This window comes from Alternaria atra (genome assembly GCF_907166805.1).
Source record: "Alternaria atra isolate CS162 genome assembly, contig: 35, whole genome shotgun sequence".
Classification (NCBI taxonomy): domain Eukaryota; kingdom Fungi; phylum Ascomycota; class Dothideomycetes; order Pleosporales; family Pleosporaceae; genus Alternaria; species Alternaria atra.
In genome coordinates, this window is record NW_025091334.1 from 1,629,977 (window position 1) to 1,645,034 (window position 15,058).

Sequence of the window (15,058 nt, forward strand, 5' to 3'; positions counted from 1 at the left end):
CTATCTGCATATGCTAAGCGTCTGTGCGCCTACCTTGCGGGTATAAGATCGGCTGCCTCCCTCAACGTTCTTTCAATAACAGTCTAAATTAGCAATAGGTGCAACACGTTCAACCTCAGAGACAATTACACCACTAACCTTTAGTAAGCAACAAGTTGTTTTCCTTCAAGACTCCTCCGCGCTTCGGCTTCAGCATTACCCCCAATACTAATGCTACTCCGACATGGGGTTTTGGCTCTCAGTAGGACAACAAGAACCCTCCTACTTCTGTTTCGTCAGCCACCTCTCCAGTAACGTCTTTATTCAGAGGCTCATGGTCCACACATCCAGGCCCCAAGCCCTCCATTTCCACCGCTACTCTACCTGTCCAAAAGCAGCCTACGGTATCGTCCGCAGTATCCCCAGCCACTGGCCTCGTCTTCGCGGCCGTCTCTCGAGACGCCACTGGTAAACAGACCACCAAGAGAATCCCAAACCCCGCATCCGTCCTCATCGGCGACATCCACACCCTCAGTGTCTATCTCTCCCTCTGAGACCTACCTCCAAAGTCTCTGCATGGCATGTTTCTCCATTTCCAAATACAAGGCGCCAACCCCATCCAGGAAATTCATCTTTGTACCCGCTCACTCCTCCTCCCATCCCTCCAGGATATTGACATGCTTTTCATGATCTCTCAGTGAGCTACTTTTGGTACCACGGTCACGTTCTTCTTTTACCGTCCTTGTGTTGAGGTGAATCGGGACCACTTGCAGAACTTTATTGAGAAGGATTTAATTAGGGCGATACAAGGTCTGAAGGAGGGTGTTGTTGAGTTGTCCGAGATAGTCACAGCAAATCGAACAATAACAACATATCTTCGTGATGTTTTCATCAATCGCGCGCTGCAGTTTTTCGTATTGACAGCTGATACGTTGTTTGAATGCTTTATTATGAAGTTTTGAGTTGTAATAATGCATTGCTTTTGTGAGTTCACTCAACGGAGTGCGAATCTTTTTGCAGTCGCGGGCTGATACCCGGTAAAAAGCCTCACAAAGTCTGAACAACATCGCTAATACTCGAACCAATGAACATGGTCACTCCTGACTATAATCCTAATTTTGCGCAATGTCTGGTGAAGGTATTCAATATTCAAGTTGGGGGGGGGGAATCAATGGACCTAAGACAGCAGGCGTTGTTGAGGCGGACCGAAAAGATCGGAGCGGGGGGCGGAGTGACGCTCCACTCCGCTTGCCCCACTAGGAACCAGAACCAAAACTGCATGCTAGTAACATGGAATTGTTCCAGCTCATGAATTTCGCATTCTACGCAGAATTTGGAAGGCCCGATTCAATAATTTTGGGTGTCTAGGAGACTGATGTCGCTGTCTCGATAATAGAACGCCTTCGCGCTTGATGATCGCGTACCTGCCAACGTCGCGAAGTTCCAGTTTTCGTTACATCACACCCTACAGGAATAGCAAACGCTCCATCGGACGAAGCAAGTGCCACAAAATGATTGATCAGCATCCATACACTGCTCGGAAGGGGGTGTACGATCTTTCCTCATATATCAGTCGCTGAGTCTTGTGACACTGATATTCTATTCATCAGTCCATTCGCCCAATCATTCAAAATACATCCTCTCTAACCTCACCTACTTGTCACCATGACCTACCCATCTACCTACACGGCCTACCGCCGCAGCGCGGGTAAAGACACTTCCTCTCGTCAAAACCCTCTCACTCTTGAGAAAAGCCAAGAAACTCTTCCTCAGGAGGAAGACCTCGGACCCAACGATGTGGTCATCAAGATCCACGCCGTATCGCTCAACTACCGCGACGTCGCTATGCTGATTAAGGAATATCCCGTCCCCGTTACTGAACAAGGCATTCCATGCTCTGATTGCGCCGCCGAGGTCGTCGGGCTGGGGTCTGCAGTCAAGAACTTCAAGGTCGGAGACGCCGTTGCTCCGATTTGCAACCAAGGCGACTTTTATCCGACGGATGATGCAATTACAGTGGCTATCGGTGCAAATGCTCCGGGCACACTGAGGCAATATGGTGTTTATCAAGCGAAACATTTGGTGCACTTGCCAAAGAACTTGTCGTGGGAGGAGGTAAGCATCCCAGAGAGTAGGTACACATACATTTGACTAAACAGCGTTCAGAGCTCGATGCTACCCTGTGCAGGTGTCACTGCTTGGAACTCTTTGGACTCGTTGAAAACGGTGCAGGAGCATTCCAGTGCCCTTCTGCAAGGTTCGTGCATATCACCCCAATACCCAATTCCTTTTACTTATAGTTCGTAGGAACTGGCGGCGTTTCCATGTTCTCTCTGCTACTTTGTCTCGCTGCAGGCATTACGCCAATCATCACCTCGTCTTCGAATGACAAGATCAAAGCCATCCAAGAGAGGATCAGCGACAAGGTCCACGGTCTCAACTACAAGACCGACGATCAAGGCGCTAGGATTAAGGAAATCACAAACGATCGCGGCGTCGACTTCGTTGTTAACAACACCGGCGTTGGCTCCCTCATCGATGACATCTCTTACCTATGCGCTCGTGGCGGAACCGTCTCCCTTGTCGGCTTCCTTGCTGGTTGGGACGCAGACTGGAAGCCAAGTCAGCTCATGGCCTTGATGGGTAAGGGTGCCAAGTTGAAGGGCATTGCTGTAGGGTCGAAGAAGGACTTTGAAGACATGAACACATTCATTGAGGAAAAGAATGTCAAGCTCGACGTCATGCTTGACAGGACATTCGGGTTTGAGGATGCGAAGAAGGCATTTGATCTGCAGCTGTCGGGTAATTTCTCGGGCAAGATTGTGATCAAGGTTGCGGAGTGAGGAGATTGTCAAAATATTGTTGCGATGTCTCATGTCCGCCAGTATCGTTTGTCTAGGTAGTGAATCGTATCATGATCTGCATGGGTGTTCCTGTAAAGAGTCAAATGCGTGGCCAAGCAAAGGGTGAAGCGCAGTGCTTGGGCTTTTCAATACAGTCATTGGTTGCATCTGCATTCAAGCAACAAGATTACGACGCTTATCCTTGATTAAACCCAAAACGGCAAACACAGTGTATGCGATGACCGCATAATGGTGGCTTGCCGGCTGACACGGCCCCACAATTCCATGAAACTTCATCGCTTCCATTGGCTGTAACGGCGAAGCACAGCCTCCACAGCCCCTCGTAACATCCTATCATCCTATCATCTCATTAGGCATACAGTCTCATCACTAGCCTTGAAGCTTACGTGAAAACCGGTAGCAGCAGGCTGAAAGACATAACAGTGGTGCTGTCGCTCGTTTGATCATACGACTAACTACTCCTTACTTACACACCATAGCGATAACTTGGTGTTGAATCGCAAAACATCTAAAGATGGGTATCCCTACGACCCCACTAGAAGCAGCGCCCGCATACGAAGAAGTGTTCAACGATCATCCCGTGAATCGGCACGCACCCTCTGGATCAGCTTCAGCTGTAAGTCATTCTACACGACCGCGTGTTCAAGTGTCAGTCTTGCTAATCCATCACTTCTTAGTACACAACTATACCCCAAACCGACGACCACGACATCGAACTCCACGCTCGACAACACAACCACACACATGCCTCCACTACAACACCCGTCACCTCGTCTTCCCCGGAGACTTTAGCACAAACAATCACTAATTTCCTACGACCGAATCCTGAGCCACACATGCATTGCGAGGTATGCGACAACCAAGTGCAAACTGAGGCGAGGCGGAGGCGGGAGAGTGAGAAGTATTGTTGTACCATGGTTGCAGCGACATTTGTGACATTGTTTATCTGTGGCATGTTGTTGGGTGTCGTGATTGTTACTATGGCGGCGAAGAGAAGGAGGTCTGAGGATTAAAACGATGATGTCTGATCGCGCGACTGAACATGTATTGATTTATAAGATATAAATTTTCTAGAGCTTGACACAACTCAAGTCACAAAACCCCACAGCAGGCCTACAACTCTATCCCTTGAACGCTCGACCGAAAGAATCTCTCTTCACACCCGTCTTCGCGATCCTAAAATCCACGCAGGATTCATAAGTCTGTTTCGCAGCCGTGCCATACCACCACCACTGCAATACCTACAACTCTAGTTAGCAACCCGCATACATCATTGCACCATGACCGTTGCGCTCATGATAGACTTACACAGTCCCCAGCCACCGCACACTTCTCCTCTAATCCCTCAGGTACCTTCACACTAAACTCCTTCTGTCCAGCTGGAACATCGCTCTCGCTTTTCCCCGGCGCATACCCTTTCTCCCACACCTTCAACATATCTCCCACAATCTCATTCCGTTTCGTATCCACGATACTCACGTTCGCCGACCCTTCGTGCGGGATTCGTATCCACACTTTGAGCGGTACGACCTGGCCAGCCGACCATACCTGTGTGTTGTTGGCAGGATTATCAGAAAATTGCAGGCCTTTGCAAAGCCATAGGTTGCAGGTGGAGGCGCTGTAGGGGGAGGCTAGGAGTTCTGGGAGGCCTTCGACGTGCGAGGTGTTGTCATTGTTGATGGTGCGAGTGATGGCAGGGCCGCAGAGAGAGGTTACGGAAGGGCCGGTGGGACGGGAGGGGGGCGAGGTGATGAGGCCGTGGGAGAGAACTGTAGGGATGAGGGTGAAGAGGGTAGCTGCCGCTGCGGCTGTGAAGTACATCTTGGCTGCAATGGAGGCGTATATTGGGATGAACTACGAAGAAAGATGGGAGGATACTCTGCTCTGAGGCTAAGGTTCGTACGACGGAAACGGTACTTTATACATGCGTTCTTGTCGTCACTAACCGTCGCTGCGTATCTCCGCCTCTACTGTCCCCTTATCCGTGATTCCAAATCAGACCCCAGTCAATCATCCAGCATGCCACTTTATCTGGAGATGGTATATCGTTGTCGAGTGGAGCTGCTATGGAGTGAGTGTAGATCGCCAAGGATTAGCGAATGAGACGGGGATGTGTATAGTGCCGCCTCGGTAAGACTGCCTCTCCGCTGCCGGATAGTACAAGACAATATATTCGAGGAAAAGAAGTAAGGCTAACGTGACGGGTTACCGATGTATAGCCGACTCGAACATTGAGCGCTGCGTGATGTGATGCCGCTGCGCTTGGGCAGGCCAGGGTTAACATTGCTTTCGAGGCACAATACAAAGTCTACCCAGAGATGTCTTACTATGTCATGTGTGGTCGTTATTAGCTAGTCACATTGGACGTCTAGCATGCCTAGCCATTTATGCTTCTATTGTACATAGCTTTGGGAGTCGTCAAAGTTCCCCTTTCCGTGTATTACTCCAATAGAGAAGCTTGGTTTGTGTAGAGCACATCGACCACGTTGCTCAGCTTCTCGAGAGTACTCAATGCCGCATCGTAGCCCTGGTCGCGCTCCGATTCGTCGTATACGATCAGACAACCAGCACCCTGGTCTAAGACTCCAATGATGACTTTGTCGAGGATCATCTGTGAGAGCTTGCGCTCAACCTGTATCGTATCGAGCCCAACCATCTTAGCGACGTGGTCAATCTCTACCCTGCTGAAAGGCTCAATCACCTTGATCAGATTCTGCTCCAGCATGTTGTCGTACAGGCGTCGGAGGTGGGAGGTGATGAAACGATCGCTACCAAGCTGCTGACGGTAGTCGGTCAAGGCGGTTTCATACTCTTCGAGACTGCGGTTGGTGTGTGCTCGCGCTACGGCCTTCATGGCTTCTAACCGCTTGCCCGCGTATTTGACAGCGTGCTTGGAGGTCATGAGCGAGGTGACGTCGTCTCCAAGATTGAGCATGATCTTGCAAAGCAGCATGTACTGAAGCGCAGAAGTGGCCTTCTGTTCCTCATCTTGTGAATGATAGCCCTCCATAGCTTCAATAAAGTAAGAGAAAGAGGTGTTGAAGTCGCCGTCCTCTGCATGCAGCATACCACTCTGCATGTCCAGTCCGGCCTGTAGCAGAGGCGGGGTATAGACTGAAGCGGCAGATGTTCGTGCCGATGTGAGGGCAGCCCGACCCTTTGGTATGTTGCCTAGTGCGTGGTAGACCCTTGACTCGAGCAGCTGAACTTCTACCAAGACCAGCTTGTCGTCCAAGCGCTTCAGCTCCTTCAGTAGGCTGTTGATGAGTGTGAGAGCTTCGTAGTAGGATTGCTTCTGCATGTACAGGGACACGAGTCGGGTTTCTAGGTTCTGTCGAAGGAAACCTCTCCGCTCTGACACCGCCCACTCTATGCATGATTTGGTGACGGCGATCTGGGTGTCGGCGGTATTGGGGATAGCGGTGAACAGGTCAAGTAATTGTCGAACTGTGAGAATTAGCTACAGGCCCTTGGGTGAATACTGAGAGTCGTGTCCCTACCCAGCTTGGATGTCTTCGCCTTAGCAAACGATGACATTATCGACCGCGCCTGCTTGACCAGCTCCGCCAACGCATCCACCCTCTTCTGGTCACGGTACAGCTCACCGAGCCCAATCAAGGCACTCTCATAGTTCTTGATAGCTGTCTCGTTTTGACCTGGGTCTTGCGAGAGAACATCTTTGAAGATCTGCTCGGCCTTGGAGGCATCCGACTTGGCCAGCTTCTGCGCCTCCGCTATCCGCGAGCTCGTTTCCGGGACAGCCATGGTGGTTTGCTAGATCCTGGGGGTATATGCGGTGATTTGTGGTGATTTGAATGCGCGAGTCTTCAAGTGGAGCGTGCGATGAGGTGGCGGGGATGGAACTGTTTGGTGATGTTGAGCTCACCAGCTCACATGGAGATGCGGCGGATGCAAGGTCGGCGGTACGTAATTCCGATTGGGCAAAGACGCCACACCGCCGCGCCACATACATCCAGGGCACATGGCAACCGCAGTTCCGTCAACAACGCGCGACAGGACGGAACCATGACATCCACTAAAGACATTCGCCTTAGTATTGACTTGCACAATCTATCCATCTCCGTGCATGCGAATCGGCGAATCATCCCAACCGGGGCCATCCTCTTCGCGCCGCTGCTGCCCCAGCGACGGCTGAGTTGGCAGTCGCGCCTCCATCGTCATCGCCTATTGGCCAGTGCACGTAAACAAACCCCAAGCTATTGATCAACACACCGCCCGCCCTGCATCTCCAGTCCACTTTCCCACACTTCCACCCTCCACGATATCACGAACTATTATATACCCTGCGCTGGATCGCTGATAGCATTTCACGATCGATACCCTCAGCTGTATACCCCAATTCAACTCACGCGCTCTCAATTCAACTCGCTCCCACTCCCACCTCAGAACTACCATTTTGGGTTGAACACACACCAGACTACATATCATAATGCCTTCATCAGACAGAGAAGTCTCCCGCGACCGGGAACTTGTCAGACACTCACATTCATTCTCATCAGACAGGATGATTCCCATGTTCGTCTTCCTCACCGCCATGTGAACCATCGCGATATGCCACTAACACAATGCTTTAGGTGGGATAGTGCTGACCCGGATCGCGCACCTCCGCCACTGCCTCTCAACCCAGGCTCCCCTACTCTCGGCGTTCGCCCAAACACATCTGCAGCCATCATGAAGGCGGCTAAAGCGCTGGAAGAGAAGGCGCGAGAGAGTTTACCAGCGAGCTCATACACTACTAACCCCATGCCACAGAAGTTGCAGACGTTGCAGACATCTCCTGAGCGCTCTCTGATCAAAGGCACACAGCACAAGCGCATGCAGTCATTACAGCCAGGCAGTGTTCGAGATCTACGCAGCTACCTTGACAACCGCTCACCTGAGCGCGCCTATCTCGACACTCGGTCGCCGGAGCGGTCACCCGAGCGCGAGCGACCATCGAGTAGGGGAGGACGGCCCATCTCAAGGGACTACGATAGGGACTACTTTGGAAAGGATGCCGATGTGAGCCCTATCCGACAACTTACTCCTACGCCAGCATCACGATTCGAGATCAGAGACACACCCGCCCTACGGCCTAGTCAGAGGGCCATCCTGGGAGAGAACACACCGCCTTCGGCCACGATGCAGGCATTGCAGAGTATGACCATTCCTCAACACATGCTTGACCCGCCATTGTCGAACATCACCAACCGCTCGGCGCACTCTTCACCAGCGGCTACACCGGCGTCGGCTCCAGCATCTGCACCAGTACATGGGCCACCGCCGCCGCAGAATTTCGATAACATCTCTAGCCAGCTCATGAGCATCAACAACATCGTCTCCAGCTTGCAGAAGGACATGTCGCAGCTCAGCCGGCGGAGCAAGGACAATGCAACTGATCTCATCAGCCTGAAGGAAGCCACCAATACCCGCGACGAGGACATCCGCAAGTCGCTGAAAGATCTGCTTTCCACCATGTCGCAGAAGCAGCAAGCTCAAGCTGCGGCAGCCGTGAATGGCGATACCTCTCGCTCTAGCAGCCTCAACCTCCAAGATCCTCACATGACCCCAACGAAGCAATTCACTTTCCCTCGTATGGCGTCGACTAGCCCCTGGACCGACGAGCGTATTGGTAGCCCTAATCCATACTCTGTCGAGGGAGCCGCTAGTGTCGCAATGCTGGAGAAGATCATACGCGAGATGGTAACTAAAGACGGTCAAGAGCGTCTTGTAGCCAGTCTGCAGAAGCTGGTCGACAAGGCCACAGGAGAGACCGCCAAGAAGGTCACTGAGCTGGCTGAGTTCGTCAAGCAAGGCTCAGCCGGTGGCTTTATGAATTCAGCAGCTCCCGGATCCGCATCGTTCCAGCCTTCCCCAGGATCTGGCGCCTTGACACGAACAATATCGGCTGACAGTAAAGCCTATTCCAGTCCAAAGGCTGCCGATTTTGTGAGCGAAGAGATGCTGAAGTTCCTCCGTAAGATCAAGGATAGCGTCGCTGAGTCTGGGTGTGTCACAATGGCCACCAAGTCACTCATTCAAGATCTTCGCGGTGAGGTTCTCGGTATGGGACGGGAACTTGCTCGCAAGGTTGAGGAGGCAGAACAAGCCAGGGCACTCGAAGCCGGTTCCGGCTCCAGCCCGTCCAACGAAGACATCAACGCCATCGTCCAGGAGGGCCTTACCAACCTCAAGGAGCATATGGACAAGGTCATGCGTGAGCGAAGACGGCAATCCATGTCCTCTGTCGTGACGCGCACCACTGTGGACAACAACGAGGTATATGACGTCGTCAAGCAAGCGCTGGCAGAGCGCGGCTTGGATCAACCAACACCTCAAGCTGCTGCAGTCGACAAGGAGTCTATCATCAGTGCTGTTCGGGAGGCCTTCGACGGTGTCGAAATGAACCCGAACGTCGAAGTGCAACAAGTCGGCTTAGGCAATGACGAGATCCTGCAGTGTTTGCGCGAGGGTCTACAAGACTTCAACGGCTCCGGTGCTGTCACCAAGGAGGAGATTGAGACAATGCTGCAGGACTCCCTGCAGAAGATTCAGCTCCCTCCTCCTATCAACGAAGTCCACGAGATCCGTGAGGAGGTCCTGATGGCCGTGCGTGAGTCTTTGGAGGAACTGAAGCCTGCTCTCGCAGCCCAGAATCCGCCGTCAGATGCTTTGTCAAGGGAGATGCTCGAGGAGGTGATTCGTCATGCACTTTCGGAGCAACAACCTGCACCAATGGAAATTGAAATTCCTCAAGAAAGCATTACAGAGGCCGTACAAAGCGCTTCACAAGCTCACAATGATGCTGTCATGGAACGACTACAGTCCATGCTAGACGAGGTACACACCGAATTCCAAGGTTTCTCTTCAGCCAACGGGCGTGACACCGAGCAAGTCCTCCAGGCCCTTCGCGAAGGTCTGGAGAGTCTTCGTACCGACCTTCAAGGCTCTGTTAACCGGCCCCGAGAGATCACCCAGGATGGTGAGATGGTCGACCACATCAAGGCTGAACTCGACAAACTACGCGAAGATGTTCAAGGCTATGTTGCTGAGGGTCCTCGTGGAGATCAAGCCTGGAGCCGTGGCGACATGGTAGAATACATCAAGTCTGAGTTCGAGAATCTGCATGAGAAGCTTAGCTCTCAGTTCCTTCCTTCTTCCAAGACCAACGAAGAGCTGCTCGCTGCTATCAACGCCGGTTTTGACGAGATGAAGTCACAGGTTGCCCTTCGATCAGAAGATGATGACTCTAACGATGACATCAGCGAAGCCATCAAGCATGAGTTTGATCAACTGAAGGAAGTTGTTCTTGGCGATACCTCCAGCAACAAGAATGATATCCTTGAAAAGCTTCAGGCAGGCTTTGACGGACTCCACGTTCTGATGGGCGAGAAGCAGACTGCAACTACATCCAACGACGACATGCTGGCTTCGCTGAAGGAAGAGTTCGAGCATCTCCGCGAGACTCTAAGTGGGTCACTGATGAAGTCTGGCGGTGCAGCCGAGAAGGACGATATTGTTGACGCTGTTCGGGAGATCATTGATGGCTTGCACACATCCCAGGAGACTACGTCAAAGGACAACATTGCGCTCATTCGTGGCGAACTGGAGGCCTTGAAGGAATCACTTGGCAACGCTCTTGTACCATCCGGTGACAACGATAAAGCCGAGATGATCATGGTCGTCAAGGCTGCGCTGGATGACATCAAGAACAACCTCAAATCCGCTGGTGTCAACGAAGAACTTCTGGAGGCCTTTCGTGGAGAGCTGGACCTTCTTCGTCAGTCCGACAATGTCACCCGACAACACAACAGGGCAGATACCGAGGAAGTTCTGGAAGCTCTCAAGCTGGGTCTCGACGACCTTCAATCGCATCTGGACAAGAAGCTCGACACTCCTGATCGCAACGTATCTGGCACTAGCGAGATCATGGATGCGATGAACGAGGGTCTTGAAGGTCTGAGGGCCGACGTTTCCAAGATCGCAGAAAAGCCGGTCGACATGAGCATATCTTACGAGATTTTGGATACGCTCAAGGACGGGCTGAACGCATTGCGTGATGACATCGACATGCTCAAGGGCGTGAGGCAGGAAAATTATGTCGAAGAATATGTTCCTCTTCCCCCGGCTGGAAACGAGATTGCTCTCGCGAACGGCGCAGCAGGCGATGAATCAATGTCACGTGAAATCGTTGAGGAAGCGACGCAAGCAGAGCTACCACCATCACCATCACTGCCCCCGCAATCGGCCGACTTGTCTAGGATGGAGCTCATGCTGGAGCAGATCCAGGATAAGGTTGAGGCCATGGACGCCGCCAGGGCAGACCCAGTGCCATCATCCGAACCTGCTGCCGTGGCAGCTGGATCTGCTATGAAGGAAGATCTGATTGCGATTGAAGAACTCTTGAAAGATGTGCAAGCTGCCGTCCTTGTCATGCAGGATCGCGAAATGGCACCACCTACCTTCGAAGGCATTGCCAGGAAAGAAGACACCGACGCCATCGAGACTCTTCTCGCGAACACCAAAGCCAAGATCGAAGAGCTCGTTCTGCCCGACCCAGCGACTGCTATCACCAAGGAGAACTTGGAGGACGTCGAGCTTGTCGTGCGTACCACGTCCGAGGCCTTGGAGGCGCTCGCGAAGAAGTTCGAGGACGAAGGCGCTACGAAGGCCGACGTTACAGTCATCCAAGTCATTGCCGATGATATCAAGGTTGCTCTCGACGAGATGAAGGCAGCCAAGGCTGACGACGAGACCAATCCACAAGCGACCAAGGCAGATATCGATGCCGTAACCCTCCTTGTGGACGACCTCAAGGTTAAGCTCGACGACATGAAGATACCGGATCCAGAAGAGCTGCCATCTAAGGCGGACTTGGAACAACTGACTGGCTTGATTCACGACTTCCGCGACAGCCACGATAAGATGAAGGACACTTACGAGGAGGACATCATGAAGACCGCGACAAACTTCGACGAACGCCGCGCTGAAGCTGCTCAGCTTGTAGAGGACATTACTGGCGTCAAGACCGCCCTGGACGAGATGCGAGAGGAGATCAAGACCAATCTCATCGAAGGCGGTCCCATTGAAGGTCTCCAGGCTTCCTTCAAGACATTAGAGGAAACCATCGGTACCAACAACGTCACCGCCGATGTCAAGGAACTCATGGAGATCCTTACCAGGGAGTTCGAGCGCGCCCATGGATCCATCGAGGGCCTCCAGAATGACCAAGCGGAGAAGTCGGCACTTCATCTTGAGAAGCACGATGAAGTCAAGGACGCGATTGTCGCAGGTTTCACGGAAAGCCTAGAGGACAAGTTCAACACCCTCATGGCAAAGTACGATGATGCTCAACTTCTGGCCGACGAACTTGCGAAGGTCATGAAGGAGAAGTCAGAAGAACAGGAAAAGATGCTCGAGAGCACCAAGGCAACGGCTGATGAGCTTCGTCTGACCATCGATACTCTTGGCGCTACCATTGCTGGAATGAATGATCGATTTGAAGGCGCCACCACCCAATTCGAAGGTGCCTCCACCCAGTGGACAACCGACTCTTCCGCTGTCATCAGTAAGGTGGACGAAACTCTTGCCAAGTACGAAGAGCAGAAGCTTGCGTTAATGGAAAAGCTCGACGAACAAAAGTTAGAGACCATCGCAAAGCTTGAGGAGCAGAAGAACGAGACCATCGCCAAATACGAAGAACAGAAGCTTGACGACAAGACTGAGCACTCCCACACTCGCGACGAGATCAAGAACGTCGAAAATATCTTCAACAACCTCCAGGACAACATTACTGAGTATCATCCTAAGTTCATGGTCGCGTTGCACGAGATCGAAGCATTGGTCAAGGCGCACTATGAGCACGCACAGAAGACCAAGGAGGAGGCGGATGAGAACGCTCGTGCTTGGAACGAAGAAGCCAGGGCCCGTTCTGAAGAACTGCAAACGCACTTTGCCAATCTGCCTAAGCTCCTTCCAGCGCCCGCACCTGCTATCGAGCTTCCAGAGAAGTATGACGATGCACCTGTGCAGGAGAAGCTCGACAAGCTGCTCGCGATTGAGCCATCGCCCTCTTACGACGATGTCGCGGTACACGAAAAACTTGACAAGCTCCTTGGTCACGCTGATGAAGCAGGCAAGGCTGCGGGCAACCTTGAGAAGCTGGATGAGATCCACGCCCAAGTCAAGGTGACCGCTGCGGAGTTGAGCGAGTTCGTCGCCAAGCAGACACAGTTCATCACCGATGGGAACGAGTCCAAGGAACGTGAAGCTGAGGAGCTTGGTCTGCTGATTGAGCGCCGGACGACCCAGAAGGAGCAGCTGGAAATCGACCTGGAAAGCTTGCGAGCCGAAAAGGCGACACAGAAGGAGCAGCTCTTTGCAGACATCCAAGAGATGAAAGCCGAGAAGGAGCGCGTTGTGCAAGAACTGAAAGAAGAGAAGGAGCGCGTCATGGCCGAGTTGCAGGAAGAGAAAGACCGCACTATGGCCGAGCTCAAGGAAGAGAAGGATTCGCTCCTTGCTGCTGTCGCCAGTCTGCAAGCGGAGCGCGAGAACCTTGCCAACCAGAAGGTTCGCCTCACTGGGGAGGTCTCGTCTCTCCATACTGCGCTTGACATTCGTCGGGAAGAGCTGCACTTCATGGACACCAAGGCTGATGCACTAGAGCGTCGCATCTTGAACGGTATCATGGACCACTCCCGTGCTCTAATGATGACCAAGGGCGGGTCGAAGAATGCTGCCAAACTCAAGAAGCGCATGAATGCAGACGCTGGCAACGAAGACACAAGGGCCATGCCACCTCCAAGCACTGCGGCCAACGGTCTTTCTCTCGCACTCAAGCCCCGCCCTGCTATCCGTCGTGGGGGTGCACCCGCCAACCCAGCACAACGCCGCATCCTGTCTCTCAGTCAGATTAGTGGGAACGCACCCACTGGAGCTCAGGCTTACCCCACAACCACAACCCCGACCAGTAGCAAGACTGGACTGGGACGCAGTCACTCTGTCAAGACCAGTAACTATTCTCGGAAGGGTTCTTGGGGCGGTCGTCCTAGCGTCGCCATTGCCAACAAGGAAAATGGTGTTCTACCTGAAGAAGATGAGCACGAGACGGCGCCGATTGCTCACTCCATCATCGAGGAGGATGCACAGAGCGAGACAGGTACTGAGCGTCGCTACAGCCTCGACAGCCGCGACTACGCTGAAGGTGAAACACCAGGGTATGATGGACGCTCTAGCTTTGGCGGCACAGGCAGCGAGTACACGTACGCTTCTGGTTCATCGTACATGACCGGTAGCGACATTGATCACGACCGCCGCACCTCGTACGGTGCCCAATCGACTCGCTCCGCTGCTCGTGGCGAAGAACCCATCGACGAGGAAGGCTCCGTGTACTCTGATGACGAGGAGGACGATGAGCCCACAGCTACTATCAACCCATCCGACATCGCTGGCTCCGAAATCTCGACTGCCACTACCGAACACGACGTCGAGCTGCCAACACAATCGGAGATTGTTCGTGCTGTTGACGCCGTCCGGGCCGAGATGAAAGGCAACTACTCTCCACCCAGCGATTCGGGAGTTGGCACCGATCTGCCTACTGCCGACCTTGGCGACCAGTCTTTAGTTGACGCTGATTACTTCCGGCGCCAGGCTGAGGAGGAGGCGAGCACTGTTGGCTAGATCAATCTCTACCAAATCTGTGGAAGACTTCTGAAGTTTACACGCTCTGGTGTCTCGCTCCGTATCTTTCGGTTTGAAGCTTCGACTCGCCCTCCCAGGGTTCTAGAGTTGGCATCACTGATTGATATGTCGAGCTTGACTATAGCATGTTCTTCGGAGTTGCAATGTACGATTGATGGTTGATGTGTATATGTCATGTCATGACGGAGTTCGGTTGGCATTGGTGTTGATTGGGTTCCGTGTTCACGAGGAACGATTGGTATGATGAGCGTTGGGATGTCCATGAAGTGTTGTTTAAGCGGTCTGCACTGGCGTTGGGGGAAGCTATCGGCGAATATGCATTTAGGCGTTTTGGTCTGGAGTTTGTTCGGTCAGGTCGCCGGAGTAACATTGCTGATTACACACATGTTCTTGTTTATGACTTTAGTCGATACGTAGGCTCTTCTATGAGCGTAATGAAACGATCGCCTGCAGCCTCATGTCCATTACTGTGATAAGATGTCCTTCTACTTGCCGTAACTCCAGTTGCGTTA

General features: G+C 52.6%; 5 protein-coding genes across 5 annotated transcripts; 3 read left to right on the forward strand and 2 right to left on the reverse strand.

The window, feature by feature from the left end:
• Positions 1 to 1,644: 1,644 nt before the first annotated feature.
• ALTATR162_LOCUS11441 (uncharacterized protein) lies at positions 1,645 to 2,822 on the forward strand (the record flags this gene model as incomplete). The annotated part of the gene is made up of 3 exons (XM_043319083.1): positions 1,645 to 2,094; positions 2,146 to 2,236; positions 2,287 to 2,822. The coding sequence occupies 3 exons, from the start codon at positions 1,645 to 1,647 to the stop codon at positions 2,820 to 2,822; spliced, it is 1,077 nt and encodes a 358-aa protein (XP_043175018.1).
• A 535-nt stretch (positions 2,823 to 3,357) lies between these two features.
• Positions 3,358 to 3,856, forward strand: ALTATR162_LOCUS11442 (uncharacterized protein; the record flags this gene model as incomplete). The annotated part of the gene is made up of 2 exons (XM_043319084.1): positions 3,358 to 3,459; positions 3,521 to 3,856. 2 exons carry the CDS (start codon positions 3,358 to 3,360, stop codon positions 3,854 to 3,856), a joined length of 438 nt encoding a protein of 145 aa, XP_043175019.1.
• A 108-nt stretch (positions 3,857 to 3,964) lies between these two features.
• On the reverse strand, positions 3,965 to 4,664 carry ALTATR162_LOCUS11443 (uncharacterized protein; the record flags this gene model as incomplete). The annotated part of the gene is made up of 2 exons (XM_043319085.1): positions 3,965 to 4,084; positions 4,152 to 4,664. 2 exons carry the CDS (start codon positions 4,662 to 4,664, stop codon positions 3,965 to 3,967), a joined length of 633 nt encoding a protein of 210 aa, XP_043175020.1.
• Positions 4,665 to 5,283: 619 nt separating this feature from the next.
• ALTATR162_LOCUS11444 (uncharacterized protein) lies at positions 5,284 to 6,608 on the reverse strand (the record flags this gene model as incomplete). The annotated part of the gene is made up of 2 exons (XM_043319086.1): positions 5,284 to 6,290; positions 6,344 to 6,608. 2 exons carry the CDS (start codon positions 6,606 to 6,608, stop codon positions 5,284 to 5,286), a joined length of 1,272 nt encoding a protein of 423 aa, XP_043175021.1.
• A 927-nt stretch (positions 6,609 to 7,535) lies between these two features.
• On the forward strand, positions 7,536 to 14,525 carry ALTATR162_LOCUS11445 (uncharacterized protein; the record flags this gene model as incomplete). The annotated part of the gene is made up of 1 exon (XM_043319087.1): positions 7,536 to 14,525. One exon carries the CDS (start codon positions 7,536 to 7,538, stop codon positions 14,523 to 14,525), a length of 6,990 nt encoding a protein of 2,329 aa, XP_043175022.1.
• Between the last annotated feature and the right edge of the window lie 533 nt (positions 14,526 to 15,058).